This window comes from Schistocerca cancellata, chromosome 1 (assembly GCF_023864275.1).
Source record: "Schistocerca cancellata isolate TAMUIC-IGC-003103 chromosome 1, iqSchCanc2.1, whole genome shotgun sequence".
NCBI classification, from domain to species: Eukaryota; Metazoa; Arthropoda; class Insecta; order Orthoptera; family Acrididae; genus Schistocerca; species Schistocerca cancellata.
The window spans coordinates 830,360,380-830,381,700 of NC_064626.1; the positions used below are offsets into that span (position 1 = coordinate 830,360,380).

The 21,321-nt window shown below is 37.8% G+C and overlaps 1 protein-coding gene across 5 annotated transcripts in view; it reads left to right on the forward strand.

Annotated features, from left to right (window-relative positions):
- Nucleotides 1-21,321, forward strand: part of LOC126188723 (uncharacterized) — a 342,072-nt gene that overhangs the window by 301,791 nt on the left and 18,960 nt on the right. For all 5 annotated transcript variants that reach the window (XM_049930334.1, XM_049930350.1, XM_049930342.1 and 2 more), the window contains one exon: nt 17,426-17,692. In XM_049930334.1, coding sequence (XP_049786291.1) covers nt 17,426-17,692 — 267 coding nt within the window. The remainder of the gene's footprint in view (nt 1-17,425; nt 17,693-21,321) is intronic.

Consider the following 21,321-nt stretch of genomic DNA (forward strand, 5'->3'; position numbering starts at 1 on the left):
AGTGTCCCCTCGACGATCACCAGTGGTGTACGGCCAGTGTAGGAGATCGCTCCCCACACCATGATGCCGGGTGTTGGCCCTGTGTGCCTCGGTCGTATGCAGTCCTGATTGTGGCGCTCACCTGCACGGCACCAAACATGCATACGACCATCATTGGCACCAAGGCAGAAGCGACTCTCATTGCTGAAGATGACACGTCTCCATTCGTCCCTCCATTCACACCTGTCGCGACACCACTGGAGGCGGGCTGCACGATGTTGGGGCGTGAGCGGAAGACGGCCTAACGGTGTGCGGGACCGTAGCCCAGCTTCATGGGGACGGTTGTGAATGGTCCTCGCCGATACCCCAGGAGCAACAGTGTCCCTAATTTGCTGGGAAGTGGCAGTGCGGTCCCCTACGGCACTGCGTAGGATCCTACGGTCTTGGCGTGCATCCGTGCGTCGCTGCGGTCTGGTCCCAAGTCGACGGGCACATGCACCTTCCGCCGACCACTGGCGACAACATCGATGTACTGTGGAGACCTAACGCCCCATTGAGCAATTCGGCGGTATGTGCACCCGGCCTCCCGCATGCCCACTATACGCCCTCGCTCAAAGTCCGTCAACTGCACATACGGTTCACGTCCACGCTGTCACGGCATGCTACCAGTGTTAAAGACTGCGATGGAGCTCCGTATGCCACGGCAAACTGGCTGACACTGACGGCGGCGGTGCACAAATGCTGCGCAGCTAGCGCCATTCGACGGCCAACACCGCGGTTCCTGGTGTGTCTGCTGTGCCGTGCGTGTGATCATTGCTTGTGCAGCCCTCTTGCAGTGTCCGGAGCAAGTATGGTGGGTCTGACACACCCGTGTCAATGTGTTCTTTTTTCCATTTCCAGGAGTGTATTTAAAGCCCCATTGATAGCTTATGTGGCCACAAATTAGTGTTGACCTTATATACCACTAATCTAGATAGTCAAAATGATAAAAAAGTGGGAAAGCATCAAACACTACATAGTATGAACTGTGTTATGTGCTTGGATATACAAATGATTAACATTACAGCACAACCACACAAAGTCAGTAGGGCAAATGCCTTCTATATTGTGTGCTTAAGGGAAAAAAAAATACAAAAAGTTTCTCATTTGTAAATGACATTTGAATATGAGTTCTCTCTGAGAGGGTCAATTTATGCCTCCTGTAAGCTGTTCCACCCATAGATTTCATAGGCCCCTAGACAAACTTTTGTGAGAGGCCCCAAGCCTTCTCAGCTCATAGTAGTTAATTTCCAGAAATATTGTTTCTTCATTATGTTTCACACCTGAGCAGTAAATAAATGCTGCCTGCACAGTGCACTGCCAATAATTTATTAATTAATTGAATGTGCTGTATTTGAACAGATGTAAATATTTGTATGCACAATAATAATAATAATAATAATAGTTATCAAAAGAAGCAAACCTAAAACTTAATGAGAAACCTTTGCAGCATACTTCATTATCTTGATTTAAGGACTCTTGTTGAAACTGTCAGTGTCAGCTGAACAATTTCATTCTTGCAGCTGGAGCACATTTTAGAATCAAGTTCATGCTATTGATAATAATGCTAGATGATTAAGTTTCTCTTGGCTTAAAGTAGATCTTAAATGGTTTTTGATTAATGCTAATTTAGTGAATCCCCTCTCACCTGAATCATCCGTCACTGGTAGGGTAATGAAAATGTTCAGGAAACACAGATGGTAACCTCAATTTATAAATTTCATTTAGAAGAAGAAAAGGAAGCCCTTTGTTTCCTGTTGACTTTGTCAAATCCACAAAAGCAGCTGCACTCACCAACTTAAACATTTTTATTTCTTTGTTAAAATTATCATCCATATCATCAGGGTAAATTATAACAAATTTCTTAATTGTATCCAAAGTTGTACTTATTCTGAGAATGGCTTCAAAAGATGGACAAATATTACCAATTTTCTTTATACTGAGAATCCAGCTGAGAAACATTCTTGTTTTTGATTACATCAAAAACTTCTTTTTGAAATTGTTGTTCTTCAATTCCATCTGGGAGTGTGTCAGGTGCTCCACTACTAGCCAAGTCAGCTTCATCAAAGAAAACCTTCCTTGTTCTTTCTCAAATTTTTGAAAAAAAAACTTCCTCAAACCAAATTTTAGTAGCCATATGCTAGATCTGCTTAAGAATTCAAACCACAGAACTCTTATATCTTTGTCTATGGTAAATTGTTGTTGTTGTTGTTGTTGTACTGAGACTGGTTTGATGCAGCTCTCCATGCTACTCTATCCTGTGCAAGCTTCTTCATCTTCCAGTACCTACTGCAACCTACATCATTTTAAATCTGCTTAGTGTACCCACCTCTTGGTCTCCCTCTATGATTTTTACCCTCCACGCTGCCCTCCAATAATAAATTGGTGATTCCTCGATGCCTCAGAACATGTCCTACTAACTGATCCCTTCTTCTAGTCAAGTTGTGCCACAAACTCCTCTTCTCTCCAATTCTATTCAATACCTCCTCATTAGTTATGTGACCTACCCATGTAATCTTCAGCATTCTTCTGTAGCACAACATTTTGAAAGCTTCTATTTTCTTCCTTCTCTTTTTAAATTTTCTAACCTACCTGCCCGATTAAGGGATCTGACATTCCATGCTCTGTTCCGTAGAACGCCAGTTTTCTTTCTCCTGATAACGACGTCCTCTTGAGTAGTCCCTGCCCGGAGATCTGAATGGGGGCTATTTTACCTCCGGAATATTTTACCCAAGAGGACACCATCATCATTTAAGAATACAGTAAAGCTGCATGCCCTCGGGAAAAATTACGGCTGTAGTTTCCCCTTGCTTTCAGCCGTTCGCAGTACCAGCACAGCAAGGCTGTTTTGGTTAGTGTTACAAGGCCAGATCAGTCAATTGTAAGAGCCTCAATTTTTTTATTTCAATATCAAGGCAATATCTTTTGACTACATGATCAAAGTTCTTACAATTATATAGTTTAAAATTACTCTCCAAACATTCCAGAGAATCATTGTTTCAAACTTGGAAAAATAACTGATCAGGACATTTATGTTTACTCATCTGTCTTTTTTGCAAAACAATTACATGAAAATAAAAATATAGTAACATCTAAAATTCTTTTTAACAGCTCATTTCAAAAGTCTCTTTCTTTTGGCAACAGTTTATGAACATTGAATGCACACTGCTACCTACTAGGCTTTACTGATGACATATCCATTATAAATAATTATTTTTATGTGGTAAACTGTTCTTGTGATCAGGATGAATAGAGTATAGCTCTTTCCAAGTTGTTTTCATGTAGACAAATACTTCATATAGTTCCCATAACCTAGCTGACACAGGCTTTTTGGTATCATTCTGAAATAATAATCATGACCAACAAAAGAGCTTTTTTTGGCTGTCCTACACTAGCCAATCTCTTTTCACTTCAAGTGAGCAATTGGAATACAATTGATACTTGGTAAATTTTCTGCTTTATTTGTCTACAAACTGCTGACCTGTTCAAAGGTCAATACTTGAAATGTCGTTTCTAAAAATTCTGTTTTTATCACTGTTATTAAGTAGACATGGCCATTGCAAAGGATCACATGAATTCCAGTCACAGGCACTACATTCATTAGACACAGACTTTTGTTTGGTTACCTCTCCATTTGGTGGAAAAATGTCTATATCAGATGCAGTCAGCATAGGTTTTTGCTCAGAACGATTTTCTGCTTCTTCTGATGTACACACATTCGACACTGGATTATCTTTTGGCAAAAGATAGCTACCTATTGGTCTTTTTTTATTTTCTCTAGCGCTTTCAAAATTTTTTCATCCTGTGTTCAGTTATATGTCAGCTTCTGTGCACCAGATTTATGTACATAGCTCATCATTATCATGGAAATAATTAAAATACCCACTAAAATATGTTTACACGTGTAAGAAAAGCTTTAAATAGCAGTAAAAGTAAAACCACTAAATTAGTTTTCAAATTTTTAACCTACCTCAGATAAAAAAACATTATAAAAAATTGCCTGATAGATTCACAGACACATGTAGAACCCACACAAGCAAAAAAAGCCAAATTTTCCAAAAGACCAAGTTGCAGGAAGTGTTGAAGAGTGAGTACCAGGTCACCAGCATTGTGAAGCCTAGTGCAGGGTTGGCTCAACTGACTGACAGCATAGGGGGGTTATGTAGGAATTTTACGTAGGAGGATCAGGTAATGATAGTGGGTGGAGCAGGGCTGGGGAATATTATGAAGGGGGTGACCTGGTAAAGATAGCTACTCAAACTGGTGGCACTAATGTGCATTTTGTGCAACTGTTTCAGTATCATGATCGGCTTCACCTTAATGCAGCTGTTGGGTGCATTAACATGGGGCTGGGGAGGGTGCTGATGGCAGAGGAAATGGGTCACATCTCAGTGGTACCAGTTGGGTCTATCAGTACATCAGGTTACCTAGGTATGGCCTGCACCTCAATAGGCATGGGAAGGGGAGGCTGGCTAAGCTTAGCAGTGTAATGAGTGGTGGTGGTGGTGGTGGTGATGGTAGTGGTGGGGTCACTCATGGAAAAATTCTTGTAGTAGTTGGTGCCAGAGCTGCACCTTTTTTTGATTGAAGTTAGCTGATAGGTATACCTGCTTAAAGGAAGTCCCTCTAACTAAGTGCTCACCTTCTGAGGATGTAATGTTTCCAAGTAGAGAAGGAATTAGCATATTTCATCAAAATATAAAAGGTTAGTGAACTGCTTATAGATGTTGACTCTGAAATTATTGGTATATCAGAGCACCACTTAATTTGACAATTCAGAGGCTTCCTTTACCAGGATACAGATTATCTGACTGTTTCTCAAGGAGCTCCTTGTGGGGTGGGTTAGTGGCTATATACATAAAAAAACAGAATTCCATTTGAGTCCATAGATGAATCACGACACTGCACTGAACAGATATTTGGGTGTTGTGCAGGAGCAGTTGAATTTAGTGAAACTAAACCTCTAATTGTTGTTGTTTATAGGCCCCCTAACTCTGACTTCAGAGCATTTCTGCTCAAGCTAGGGAGGGTTCTTGATTCACTTTGTAGGAAGTACCAGAAATTAGTTATATGTGGTGACTTCAATATTAATTTTGTATATGATGGTGCAAGAAAAAGTATGTTGGTAGAGTTCCTAAATTCATATGATCTGATGCAAACTGTGTTTTTTTCCAACTAGGGTGCAGAGGAACAGTAGCACAGCCATAGACAATATTTTTATTCATTCTTCATTATTAGATGGGCATTCTGTTAGTAAAAGCGTGAATGGACTTTCAGACCATAAACCAATGTCATATTTAATTACAAACTCTGTAGGAAGGTTAATCCAAAAGCAATAGAGTGTTCTTTAAACCTCGTCAAGGAACAAAAGTGACAGAATGTTTATAGAGCCGATAACATAGATGATAAATACAATGTTATCCTTAACACATTTCTTATGCTCTTTGAGATTTGCTTTCCATTAGAACATTCTAAATGGGGTACTAGCAGTAATAGGCAGCTTGGGTGGCTGACTAGTGGGATAAGGATATCTTGTAGAACAAAGTTGGTATTCCACAAACATGAGTGATACGCACAGTACGTGAGCGTGGTCTGTATCCCCTTCATCGGCAGAGTGTACAACATCTGTATGAAGCCAATGCTGCTGCCTGGCAAGAATTCTGTCAGTGGATCATTACCAATGAGTGATTAATTCCATGCATTCTGTTCACTGATGAGTCAACATTTACCCACAATGGAATCAACACCAAGTGCAACTTTCATGTATGGGCCAATGAAAATGTGCACGCTACTGTGGAAACGAATTTTCAGTGATGTTACTCAGTCAACATGTGGTGTGGTATTATTGATGACTAACTCATTAGTCCAGTTGTTTTAGACAACCATCTTACTGGGACACAGTATCTTGAGTTTCTTCAAATGTGTTACCAGAATACATGGAGGATATCCCTTTGACAACATGAGCTCGTATGTACTTACAGCAAGATGGAGCTCCTACACATTCTGTATAGGCAGTGATACAGTATCTCAACACAATGTATCCTGGTTGTTGGATTGGTCACCATGGAGTCATTGCTTGGCCACCGAGGTTACCCGATCTTATCCCATTGGATTACTGTTTGTGGGGGTGGCTGAAGAGCGACTTCTACATGTGCAGAGTGGACACAAGAGAGGAACTCCTCACTCGTATTTTACATGCTTGTGCTGAGGTAAAGGAATGCAAAACTGAGCTCCGATTAGTGACACAACATCTGTCTACAAGAGCAGCAACATGCATTGACATTGACGGTGGACTGTTTGAACGTCTTCTGTGAGGAAACGTACATGATTAAACAAACTATAACATAACAGTATCTTAATTTACCATCACCTGCACCTTTCCTGTTCCTAGCTGTTTTCATTGGTTTACCTGGAGACAGTTAAGAAAAGGGTATGTATTTATTAGAAGTTTTTTGTTCAGAATCACCAGTAGTATCACCCGTCAAAGCATGTACCTTTTCTCCTGACTCGCCCTGTATATGTTTTGTTCCTATGCTTGTATATCCTTTGGGGGATGGTGGAGGGGAAGGGGGGGGGGGTTGGAATGGAATTGATTATGCAACTAAAGTATATTATATTTTGTACCTTCATTATAATCTTTTATGAAATGATGTTTTTGCATTTATACCTTGCACTTTGTTTAATTTAAATTTAATTTGATTATTCCTCTCATTTCGTAAATTTTAAAGGCTAATATCTTGCCTGCATGAGGTCTGTGTATTTGGTTTATTTGCAATCAGTAGATTACATAAATTGCTCTTTTACAGTTTTGTGCCTGCATGGTTTCTCCATGGCTTTAAGTTTGTATAGTACATAACTGATATACTTTTTGTGTGCTTTCCTAGTGATTACTCTCTCTCATAACCAAATAGTTTCTGTATGGTTACTAAGGTGATCTGTTGATGGCAGTTTTCCTTACCACTGCATTCTCAATATATGGTCAGTTTGGCACCTGGCTCCACATGTATGAGAGTTATATTTTCAGTGCATTATGTGCCCATGTTTATGTGGCTTGTTTTTATACTTTATTGTATCAATGGTAGCTGCTGTTCACAGTGTACACAGTAATTATAATTAACATTCAATGGTAGCTGCTGTTCACAGTGTACACGGTAATTATAATTAAAGTCCCAGTTTAAAAATAATGCAAAAAAAGAACTATAGCTTAGAATGATGTCGAACTTGAACACAATATCATCAAAAAAGGTGGGAACATTATGGATGAGGGAAGGATGGAAGGAAATAAATTTCCCACTAGATGACACTGTAGGTGTTGTAATGTAAATGGGTTTGGCTACAAATGACAGATGAATCACAGTATGATGGCTATAGTGTGAGTTGCACATTAAACCAACCATACTGTGCAATGTGAATGAGTACTAAAGGCTGATATTCAGTATCTGTAGCAATGATAATTAGGTAATCGCATCCACTGTACCAAAGCTTGTCCACCAGATAGGAAAAATGGGTTTTTAATTGTCCTGAGGACAAAAACCAAATAAAAAGCAACAATGAAATTGGGTTTTAACTGTCATGAGACTGGAGGAGGACATGTTCAATATGCTGTCCACCATTTTCTGCTACAAACTGAAATCAAGAAACGCTATTCCATAACAGATCGGAATGTCTCAGGGGTCACACTCACAATGCATTGTGCAATGCACATCATCAGTTCAGCTACATGTGTAATTGGAGCATTGAACACAGCTTCATTCAGATAACACCATGGGCAGAAGTCACATGAATTAGGATCAGGTGATCTGGATGGCCAGGCTGTAGGGAAATAACAGCTGATAACTATAGCAGTTCGAAAATGCCTCTGCAGCAGCTGCTTGACAGGGTGTGCAATGTGCAGGGGAATGCCATCTTGCGTAAAAATGATCCTATCTACACATCCATGCTGTTTAGAGGTGAAATGACTTTTGTATAATAGGATGCTCAAACATTTATCAGTGTTGGTACAGGTAACAGGATCCATCTTTTCGAAAAAAAAATTTCTGCATCACACAGTTATCATTGCAGAATTAAACAGTACTTGCTGATGTGTGAGTGCATTTTAGATTGCTCATATTCTGCATTTCTATGTGTAGACATGTTCATGGAGATGGAAATATGCTTCATCTGTCCACAGTATGTTCTATGGCCATTCATTGTCCACTTCCATATGAGCAAGAAGTTCTAGATCCAACATTTTTCTTACTGCCAGGTCAGCATGAGGCAACTACCAAATGTGGGTGATTGTGTATGAATAGCAATGCAGGACACTTCACAGAGTCTTACGCACTATGCACACAGCCATGTCTATTCCCCGTGCACTGCCTGTTTGCACACCACCATTTGACCACTCCCATAATGCTGTTGCCACATCTTCTAATGATGTAGGATCAATTGCTTTCCTCCCTCTTCTTTGTTGCACTTCAAAAGAATCTGTCTTTTCAAGTTTCATTATCATTTTCCCAGACCCTTGGCAGACATTGGACCAACATTTTTCCCTGACCCCTTGAGTGTCCAGAAATTCTGCAGAACTACTGACTCACAGTCACTGTTTTTGTAAAAGAGCTTTACCTGTACCATAGGGTATTGCACTGAGACAGTTATGCCAAGCATTTCAGACACAAACTGAGGAACTGCCTTGTACCCCATATCTCTTATTTTGGATATTCTGTCACTTACAATGCCATCTAATGCTAAAATTTTCACTAAATTTTGTTTCTGAAACATTTCTGCCATCTTTGATAAGATTCCATTCAAATTTGACATCGTTCTGAACAGTGGTTCTTTCCTCACAGCATGTTGGAACAGGAACTTTAATTGTATGTATTTTCCTGTGGCATCTTGTTATATTGTATTTCTTTGTTTTTTATTTATTTATTGCTTTATTTTGCATTGAGTCAACACAGACAATGACTTTTTCAAATATCAGCATTGTCTTACATCATTCTGAGAATTTCTTTTAAAACCAAAACAAAGCAGGTAGTTGATACAAATAAAAAAAACTGCAATACAACCACACAAAAGAGAACATAAAGCCACAAAAGTGGGTATTTAATTGAAATATGCCTAATTTCCTGTAAAAAGTGTAAGATCACATGTATTCAAGTGAAAACTCAGAAAGTGAGTACAAACATTTCTTTGTCAGAAATCAACCAATGGAAAATCCTAGAAGGAAGGTAACCATATTGGCTGGCTTCAGCTGCCACAGACTGTGGTCACGTATGTGTGTGTGTGTGTGTGTGTGTGTGTGTGTGTGTGTGTGTGTGTGTGCGCACCTTTTGACAAAGGCCTTCTTGGCCAGTCTGGTCAACTGCCACAAACCAACCAACCAACCAACCAACCTTGTTGGCCCAAAGCTCATTTTGTGACAGTATTTTTGTTGTGCCTATCTGAAACTCCATCTTTCTCAGGAATAATTTATGTTTCCTTTTGAAGATATTTCCATCATGCACATATAAGCCTTTTGGCAGTTTGTTAAACCAGATTTGATCACTGATGTAAGAGCTGTGATCCGTTATTTTTAGATTTGTCATTTGAATGAAGCAGTTTGTTTCTAGTATTGTGGTCATGTATAACATTGCATTTTCTCAACTCTTTTTGATGATGTTCAAAAAACAAAATTATCCTATTGAAATACTAGGAATATACTGTAAGGTACTTATATTGCACAAAAACCTCTCTACAAGAATCATAACGACCTAAACCAGGCATTATTATCATTGTCTTCTTCTGCAGAAACATTAATCTATTGAGGTTTATATCTGTAGCACAGCCCCATAGTTCAGTACTATAATTTAGTAAAGGATATATTGTTCCACAGTAGACAGTTTTGACAGTAGGGTTTGTAACTATTTTTGCTTAGTGACTGAATAGATACAATGTATTATTAATCTTCCAAAACACATAGTTAATATGATTTGACCATTGCAAGTTTTCATCTAAGTAGAGGCCTAAGAATGTGCAGCTATCGGTGCCCATTGCTTCAATTCCACATATATTATTTATAGAGGTATGGTTAGAGTTAACAGTCTTAAATGATAATAATTGTGAATTAACTTAATAATTGTGATTTGTTAACATTTACATTTAGATCTTGTTCGTGAAAACACTTAACTATATTTATTACTGCATCTGTTGCAGAAGAAATAAGTTCACAGGTATTTTTCCCAAAAAGCAAGAGAGATTTGTCATTTGCAAAACACACAATTTTAGAGTTTCGTTGTGGGTGACATCAAAGGGGCTGAGAATTGACCCCTGGAGGACTCCTTATTTCATTGTTTCACTAGAAGACTGGGAGATTACAACTCAGTCAATAACTTCATAGGTTAGCTATGTGCTCTGCTTCTGGTTTGACAAGTAGTTGGTCAGCAATAGTATTGCTGGATCTTTTAAGCTATATGCCTGAAGTTTCTCTATTAATATGTCATATTTAATTGAATCAAATACTTTAGTAAGATCCAGTGAATATGCCTGGTGCCAAATTTCCTTCCTCTAGTACACTATAAAGTCTATGTAAAAATTCAGAGATTTCTGTGATGGTGCTGTGGTTTTTCCTGAAACCATGTTGTTTCTGTGAGGAGATTATTTTGTGTGAAATAATCACTTGCCTGTGAAAGCAAAACATATTCAAATATTTTGCTAAATAAGGGGCTTACTGAAACTGGCCCAAAGTTTTCAGCCTGTTTTTTGGATCCTTTCTTGTATGTTGATTTGACTATGCACATTTTTAATGAGTCAGGGTAGGACTTTTCCCTAATACAGCAGTTAATGAGACTGGTAATAAATTTAACTAATTCTTTGTGACACTTCTTAACTATGATGTTAGCTGTCTCATTCCAGCCAGCTGAGAGTTTGGTCTTTATTGTGTTGATTACTTGACTTAATTCATGTTCACATACAGTTCTGAATTCAAAGTTTATACCTTGGAGTGAGCAAATGTTTATCTGGCTGTTTTGCTCAACAAGTTGAGCTGGGATAGCACATGGAGTGATGAAGTATTTATTAAAAATGCCACAGATTGTCCTTGGATCTTCTATTAATGATCCCTCATGCGATATGCTGATTTCTTCTGCATTCATATTTGATGGTGCTTTCTGATATTGATTAATGAGCTTCCAAGATGCTTACACACATTGTCATATTTAACGACTGAATCACTGTGAACCTTTTTCCTGAAATTTGAAAGCTATGTCTTAAACATTTTCATGGCTGTGCAATACTTTTCCTTGAGAATGATGTCCTTTTTAGATTTATAAAGTATGAAGAAGTCATGAACATTCTGCTTGAGTTTAAACAGACTACTGAGTAGTTTCAGCTTTGGATTCTTTCTATGTGTTAGTCCTTTTAACATCTTTAATTTGGCAACAATGATTGTAATGTCTCAAAATTGTTACATAGAATTCATCCCATTTATTGTTTGAGTCTTTTGGCATATAAAGCCTGCTCCATTTTTCCTGGGATAGTTTACGTTTGAGGCAGTTTGTATTATGAGTATTCAGTATTCATTTCTGTCCAATAAAATTTGTTGCTTCAGCTGTGTTTGTATCCATGTACTGAAGAGACTGACAATAGTTGTCTGAGCAGTGAAATTCTACATATATAGCTGTGCTTAAAGGCCCGTCCACACGCAACGATCTGTCTGCGCAAATGTCTGCGCACATCACATCTGCGCATACAGATCATTGCGTGTGGACAGAAGATTTGCACCAACCTGAGGTGTGTGCAAACCTGGAAGTTGGAGTTGGAGGTTTGAGCGAAACCTCTCAAATCTGTGGGTTCAAACCACATCTGCGCAGACAAGTTGGAGCATGTGGACAGGAGATCGCCGCAAATCTGGCGCGAAACAGCTGTTTGCTCATTCTAGTGTTTGTATTTGTGCGCACAGGGCATTAAAATGACTGATATTCGTCAGTGTTCTCGAGAGTTTGTAAGTGAATTCATTGAAATATATAGAAGCCACCCATGTTTGTGGAAGATTAAAAGTAAAGAATATAGTGACTGAGACAAAAAGACAGCACCATTCAATGCTCTAATTGAAAAATTGCGGGCAGTTGACGCCTCGGCAAACAGAGAAACGGTAATAAAAAAAAAAAATTCGTTACGAACTGGCGAAATTATTTGCAGATGGATGTCGAAACTTATAATTATCTGTTAAAGCTTGTAACCCCTCATATTATGAGAAAAAAATACTTGTATGAGAAGGGAAATTTCTTCTCATAAATGGTTGGCGTAACATTAAGATTCCTAGCAACAGGAAGGAGCTACAAGGATTTGGAATTTTCAACTGCAATATCGAAACAGGCGTTGAGTAAAATAATACCCAACACATGTGAAGCTATTTACGCTGTCCTGAAGGATGAGTGCATGAAGGCAAGTCAAGTAAATTAAGTCTGTCAGCGAACTGATTACCGAAAAGAGTTATCCAAAGTTCAGAAATCTAGAAGATCTGGTGTAAGAGTAGATTAAGTATACCAGCCCACGTTATGGTATTTTGATGTTTTTGGCTTTCTTAGTGATCAAGAAACACCAAGACCAAGCAGGAGTACAATTGAAGATGAAATTGGAGTGTCAATGTGCCAGGAAATGAAACACGAGGTAATGTAAAACAAAACAGGTTCGCCCTGCAACTCTCACAGTAAATGTACGTGAGAAAACTGCTTTCGCTTTAGCAGCCACTGTCTACACCATTTTGACCGCCTTCTCTGTTTCCTGCAGTTGGTCTGAATGTTTTTTGCAACACAAGTTGTGAACACAGACTACAACAGAACTTCCTCCTATTCTATATTTCAAAATAACTGAATTAAGTTTTTGACGTTTACGGGGAGCATAGTCGCTTGCCACTGATATTTCTTTTCTACACCGACAGATGGCAGGCGAGTAGTAGATTGGGATTTGTGTCATGTGAACACACCACATTTGCAGCGATCTTTTGCATGTACAGACATCTGCGCCAATGTCTGCGCAGACAGATCGTTGCGTGTGGACCGGGCTTAACACTGTTGGTAGCATGTCTACTGATTATGAAATAATCTATCGTATGCTGGGGGTGTAGTCTGTCACTCTTGTATCAGTGCCTACTATGTTTACAAAGTTGCATAAATTCAGTATATCTGTCAGCCTCCAGTTAGCCATACTGTTGGAGTTTGCATTAGTATCAGATCCCCTAGTACAGTAAGACTACTTGGGACAGTCTAAACTAATTACTAAGCTGAGACTTAAAATCTGCATTTGGTGGGTGATAATTTCCTATTACTTTGTGCTTCATGTAATTACTACCCTAGCCCTTCAGTTCAAGAGTATCCAGTAATTTCTTGATTTATTTCACTGCGGTGTTTATCCAGTAAAGACATTTTCATATTAATCAGTGTGTCTTGAACGAAAATAGCCACCCCCATTGCCTGTATGTTGCTGCCTACAGCAGATGTTAGCTACAGCATGACCCATTAATTTACAAAATTTTAATTCCTCAGCTTTGCAACCATGTTCCATAATCACAATGACATTGAGGAGGGGGGGGGGGGAGGGGGGGCGTGTTCAGACACAAGAACTTGTAAAAGTCTTCATTCCATGAAGGCTTTCGCGGGCGGCATCTTTATCAGTAAAATCTTCCGGGCTAAGTTGCCGTGGTCGATCTGTAGAACTTCTTCTTCCTGACGTTTCGTTCTCAACTACGGAGAACATCTTCCGAGGTGAGTCGACTCACCTCGGAACATGTTCTCCGTAGTTGAGAACGAAACGTCAGGAAGAAGAAGTTCTACAGATCGACCACGGCAACTTAGCCCGGAAGATTTTACTGATTGTAAAAGTCTTGTTTATTTCTGAGGTACTGAACATTAAAGTGCATCAGTTTTTGGGCTTGTATCCTACACACTACAATATTGAGCTGTTCAGACCACCTCGGCTCTCACAAAAAAAAAAAAAAAAAAAAAAAACATGTCTAAAGTAATTGGCATATTAATACTTTTGTTCTGGCCTAGGTCTTTGGCTGGTGTGTGAGGCTGAGGGCTAATTTGTTGATTTACTAGGTGTGCTAGTTTGGATCTTCCCTTTTTGTTCATGTGAAGACTGTGGACAGTAAAACATGACCTATGAAACATGCTTACATCTACTAATTTAACACATCTACCCAACAGCATTAAGATTCATTCTCAGCATCATTTAGCACAAGAAAATAATCAAGCCGTACACAGACTAGTATTACACGGAGGGTAAACAGAAATTTGGTATAACTTACCTAGCAAAAGAAGCGGAGTGTATGCAGGCAATGACTAATGTAACCCAAAGGCATTATGCAGTGGACAGCATTGATAATCTGTAAAAATTCTGAACATTTAATCAGTTCAATAAAATCTATTTGCAATAACCATTTCTTTAAAACAGACTTCCACAACAAATGTCTGTACCGGCATTCAGTGTTTACATATGTACAAAGTAGCAAACTAATGCCCTGAAAATGGTTAAGCCCAATCCAATTGCACCATGCTATCACTTAATGCATGGACGACTCACTGGTTGCACAATACTTTATCAAGCTTACACTACCTGTTACGAAGAGGAAAAGACTCCCAAACCTACTTGCTCCTTCGTCAACTCTGTCACATGACGTACTCCATTGGTCAAAAGGATATCTGTGTGCCTGATCACCATTTTCTTGTTGTTATAGCTGTGGTCTTCAGTTCAAAGACTGGTTTGATGCACCTCTCCATGCTATTCTATTCTGTGCAACCCTCTTCATTTCTGAGTAATTACTGCAACTTACATCCTTCTGAATCTGCTTACAGTATTCATCTCTTGGTCCCCCTCTTACAATTTTTACCACCCATGCTTCCCTCCAGTACTAAATTGGTATCTCTTGATGTCTCAGAATGTGTCCCACTAACTGATCCCAAAGCAGAGCCTAACATTATTGTGTCACTGTAAAGAACTCTTTGTTTTGCCACTTAGTAAAGTGGTATTGTGGTAAGTGGTATTTACTGACAGATAATTTAAATATACTCACTGATGACCACTGACTGATTTGGAACCTTACATGTTAAATTCAGACTACAGTCTCACACAAAGGTTTATATGACATACATACATATAGATACGTAAATATACATTACATTTGCCACAAATTGTGGGTCTTTTTATCAGTATATCAGATATGCTCATTTTATAGTGATTTCAATATCTATTCAGTGGTGTATAATATGCGTATTTAATATGTTTGTATTATTTGTTACTTTTGTTATAAACATTTTTACACATACCCATCAATAGCTTTCACAATATTTGTTGTACAAATATTGTATTACTTTTATTGAACTTGTCTCTTTATTGTGGCTTCATTGCCTTATTATACATCATTGCATATATGAAGCTTCAGTTTTTGGCACAGTCACAATCTTGCTATGCGGCTTAGCATCTATAACCATGCGATGACTCAGTTTTACCCCTTGCTACTTGTGAAGAAATCCAGGTGGTTTGTACTTATTGGCTCACTAGATACCTACCCACTTCCTTGCTCAGCTTGCTGAGGTATCTTGGACCTATGGACTGCTTCCCCTTACCTGCCTGCCTTTACCACTACATCACAGCTTGCCAGCCACATATCACTAAACCAAACTTCCCATTCTTTGATCAATTTATGTTTAAGATATACTGCTTGTGACAAGGAATTATCTTCTATAAACAGTGTATATTGGTTTTTTAAATAAAAAAGATTATTCTGTTCACCAGCATCATTATCCATGCTTCTAATTCTTTTAATTTACAGTGGCCAGATACTCTTTTTAATTTTGTGATCTCCTTTGATTTACATCCTCTTAAAAATTAGGACTTTAAGTGCTACCAACCCACTGTAAGCTTACAAGTTTATTTTTAATGCCTTGTAGGTCTCATAGATCTTTTGATGCTACTACTGCTAGGTGCTATTTATTGTTTTTCAATATGCTAACATCAGTGTGCAGTGAGTAACTTTAATGTTACAGTACAGGTCAGCAGCCCTAGTAGGATCTAAATAGCTTAATAGAAATTAGTAAGTTGCCACTCATGACTAAACAAGGAGCTGAATGATGTACCTTTGACTTTGTAACTATACAGTATATCTTGACAAGCAAATTGACACCATGAACATTTTGATACTAACTTGGTATTTACTGACACACAACTTAAGCATACTCACTGACTGCCAGTGACTGACTAGGAACCTTATGTGTTAAATGCAGACTACAGTCTCATACAAAGGTTTAAATGACAGCTGGATGCAGACTGACTCTGAGTTCTCAGCCAAAATACCAGGCAAGCTGGCAGTGGGGCAAAAGGGAGTCCTTGTTGGGAATATTTGGGAGTGGACTCTCAGTTCCCGGATGTGCCTTACAACCAGAGGAAATCTTGTGAAAACCTTGGTCAGAACTGGGGGATGGGAATTCTGTAGGATGTCTATTTAGAGATGTTCATATGACAAATATAACAAATCATAAAATATGAAGCTATAACATTTTGGATATTAAAATAAAAAGAGGTAAAAAATAGAGCAGAATACTTAAACACATTAGGCAAGAAAACTCTCTTGATTAGCTGCTGTACAGAAATTCTTTAATTGGTATAACTTATTGTCCTCTTTTAAGGCATGGAAGTTTTGGTGTGCTCTTGGACCTACAAAAGTCTGCAAAGAATTTCCTGGAAAGTTAAATTTTCAATCTGAATATCTCATTAATTAACATATTTTTTTTTTAAAGCCTACAGTTTTGGGATCAGAAAATTTACAGTTACAATACAACAACAATAAAATTTCAAATTGGAACATTATGAACTATGATACTATTGAACACAGATAAGTTTTGAATTACACAGTTATCAGAAAAAATTAAACACTGTTGTTTGAATGAGAAACCTGAGGACTTTTTAATAAAATATGTCAAAAGAAAAACAAATAATTAACAGCAAGTTCAAATTTTGAAGTGCACATTGTTTTATAGATTTGTAAATTTAGAATATTTCTCTAAGTAAAATATTTCTACCTAACTATTCATACTGTTGTTGCTGGCAGCCCATAAATTATACACTGAGGTCTAAAATTTTCAAAATTACAGCTCATGTAAGAATTTGAGGATCATATAAAGTTAAAGTACATGTTTTATGTATAAAACAGAAAAAATAAAAAAAATAATTATTTAAAAAGTGGACTTACAGGCCATGGAATTGTTCCACCTTGCTACATTTTAACATGTCATTTTTTCTGTATTATTACTCACGTCAACAATGTAATTCTGTATTAGATGTTTCACCTCCAATGTTTTCAGCATATAGAACAGTTATTTGTAAGTTTATCCAAATATATGAGTGTTTCATCTCACAAAATAATGAATACAGTATTCTTATTTATCTACAGACATTGATGAGTGTGAAGCAGAGTACCTTGACGCAAAGCCCTGTGAACTTGGCTGTGTTAACACTGTTGGATCCTACCACTGCAGAACAGAATGCCCCACTGGATGGGAGATAACAACCAATGATGGAAAACGAAGTTGTGAAGATGTTGATGAATGCAGTAGAGGCATAAGTGGGTGTTCACATTTTTGCCATAACACAGCTGGAGGATATGAATGCAGTTGTCATGCTGGCTATATGTTGGCACCTGATAATACTACATGTGTAGGTAAGGGGTACTTCTGAAATCACATTATTTGTATTTCACTGTAGCTCACTTATTAAGCTGCTATGAATCTCCATTATATGTCATACATGTCTACATTTTTTGTCATAGTTGTGGAGAGACTGGACAGAATAAAATAGAAAATTAAACAGAAAATAGAGGGGAGAAGAATGGTTAGAGTTTCAAATACAAAGAAATTTGCAACAGTACAGCACTGGTGTCAGACACTGCTTATAGATAAAATTAGAACACGAGAGTGACACGTATTAAAAGCAATGTTACAAATAAATTAAATTCCCAATGACCAGGTTTATTAATTGTGTGATTTTCAAAAAGTTACAAGAAAGTAAGAACTGATTAAAATAGTGGTATCCAGAAAGTGGGCAGAATGCCTACCAATATGTCTAAATAATGTGTATATTCAATCTATTGTCTATAGAAAATGGAAATAAGTGCTTTAAGTCATTTTAGTTTCCATGTAGTACCTACATTTAAAATGTGTTCCACCAACTAGTAATGTTATTTGTTGAGGGTTTTCCAAACAAACCTTATTGGCTGTAGATATACCCACACCTTGACTTTCCTATAATACATAACTTCGTGTTTCCAATAGAACAACATATTATTGCCAGTCTATTACATTTCAGAGGCTACATTGGTCTTCTACTGACGTGACATTGTATGAATAAGAGTTGTGTCACCGTAGTACGGAGTGTAGTAAGCATGCCCCTATTAGGGTATATATGGAATTTTAACAAAAAATTGTTCTATACTTCATGTAGAGAACTGTTTCTAATGACTGGAAGAGAGCACAATTCAAACACCTAAATGGAAAGTTCATTGAAATTGATCCACAAACCTTCCACTCAGTATCACTCATTTGTATCACAGAAGGACTAGAACTTCTTGCAGACAGCTCTTTAAAAAGCTGAGTATGCTGACTGTAAGCTAATAATGAATTTATTCCTTTCTGTATTTTCAAGACAGCAATTATTCACAGTTCAACACCAGCACAAATATCCATAAATATGTTTCTACAAGGTGACATGACCTATCCCCATCTTCCACACAGCCATAATGAGGCAAAGAAAGGAGTGAAGTATTCAGTCAAAAACATTTTTGATTTTATGATATAAAAAATTTAATAGGTAATAAAAATAACTTCAGAGAGAAACTGACACTGTACCCAGTTGCCAATTGCTTCTATACAGTAGAACAATTTATAAGTGTGTTATGCATTGGTAGTGTGTGTGTGTGTGTGTGTGTGTGTGTGTGTTGTGTGTGTGTGTGTGTGTGTGTGTGTGTGTATGTGTGTGTGAGTGTGTGTGTGACAGAAAGAGGGGGAGGGGGAGAGGGAGAGGGAGAGGGAGAGGAAGAGGAAGAGAGAGAGAGAGAGAGAGAGAGAGAAAGGTTGACACATGGCAGTGATGTGAATGTTCAGCATGTTGTGATAGATTTCACTTAGAAAGTAAATTATAGTTGTAAAACTGGTTTATTCCACATAATAATAAGGTGTTTGCTATTATAATCCATGGAACATTCAAATAACTATACTTACAATGTTGTGAGACAAACATAATGGACTTCTTCAATACAGAAAGTATGAAGTCCACCAGCACTGGTGCATCAAATGGAAAATCATAAAAAGGCTCATTTATAGTGCCAAGAAGTAAAAGAGAATAAAAGTTAATTTAGCTTCAGCAGTGTGTGTGTGTGTGTGTGTGTGTGTGTGTGTGAGTGTACATTCTTTTCACAATCTTAATTTCTCTCTCTCTCTCTCTCTCTCTCTCTCTCTCTCTCACTCACTCCTGCTCCCCCCTCTCTTCCCACAGCCTCTCTCTCTGTCCCTTCCTCCTCAATCTTCTCCTCTCCAATTAAAGAGCTAGAGATCTTCACTGTAGCCTCACAATATATATATTCACTTATGAAATTTGTTATTAACAATCCGAACGAATTCAAAAGTAATAGCAGTGAACATGGTTACAACACTAGGAGAAAGGATGCGCTTCACTATTCAAGGTTAAAACTAACTTTGGCTCAGAAGGGGGTAAATTATGCTGCCACAAAAGTCTTTGATCACTTACCTAATAGCATCAAAAGTCTGAAGATGGCCATATAGCATTTAAAAGAAAATTAAAAGAATTCCATAATGGCAACTCCTTCTACAGATTAGATGAATTTTTGGATATAGTAAGTGGGTAATTTCCCCAACCCCACAAAAAAAGAAAAAAAAAAGAAAAAATATTAAGTGTCATGTAATATTTTGTGTTTATTTTATTTATTTCGTTTTCCATAGATCCATATGGGAACATGTCCCTGGACATAGAACTAGTCAAGGTTTTTTAAAGATTATTGTTTTGTGCACAGATACATTGATCTTATCATTAGATTAAAGAAACTGTGAAGTTTAGCATATACCCTTACATATTAGTTAAGATACAGGACATCTGAAAGGATATACAGTCATACATATTTTTGGGTATTGTTCTTAAGTTATACAGGTGTCGACATACATAAATTTGGGTATTGTATTAAGTTACACTGTACTTACAGAGTATGATTAATCAATTGTAGAAGTCACACAGTAAGGTTTAAGCACAAACAAGAGGTTCCATGCATTTTTGCTAAGAAATTCATCAATACTGTAACAAGATTCATCTAAAAGGAACTGCTTCAGATTTTCTTTAAACTTTGGCATGTTTGCAACCAGTTCTTTAACGTGTGGTGGGAGGGTATTAAAAATCTTGGTGCCACTGTATAAAACCCCCTTCAGGACCATGCTTTTCGTTTTTAGCTCATAATGGATATCCAGTTTCCTTCGGGTGTTATAACTGTGGTAAGAGCCATTGATTTTGAATAAGTTGCTATTTTTTGAAACAAAGCACATCAGGGAAAAAATATATTGGGCAGGTGTTGTAAGGATTTGTAGAGCTCTAAACAGATCCCTTCATGAGTGCCTAGGATGTACTCCACACATAATTCTTATTGCTCACTTCTGTGCATGGAACACTTTTTTTGCTATTGGTCGATTTCCCCAAAATATTATACCATAGGCCATAAGTTGGTGAAAATAGCCAAAATATGCAGTTTTTATTGAGCTCATTTCCCTAGTGTCTGAAATTATTCTTAAGGCAAACGTTGCTGAGATTAGCCTTTTGCACAGATCTTGAATATGGTGGTGCCACTTCATTTTGCTATCTATATGTAGACCCAAGAATTTGGAGGACTCAACCTCCAAAATCTCGTGCTCACCCATTTTTAGGTTCATTTCATTAGTAACATTTGTGTTAGAAGAGAAATGAATGTAATTTGTCTTTTTTAGGTTGACTGTAAGGCCATTGGTTTCAAACCAGTTTGTCGAATCTGCAAAAGCTTTATTTGCAGCCTCATTTGACACATTCCGTGAGAGATTATTAACTGATAAAGTGGTGTCGTCAGCAAACATGAGTATTTTCCTATATTCTGTACATAGCAGTAAGTCATTTATAAATATTAGAAAGAGCAGAGATACTCCTGCAGTAATGGAGCCCCATTCTGAAGATACCTGGCCACCATGCAGTCCTTCCACAATTGCTTTCTGCTTTCTGCCACACAGATAGGATTCAAGCCATGTGCCTACGGTTCCACCCATT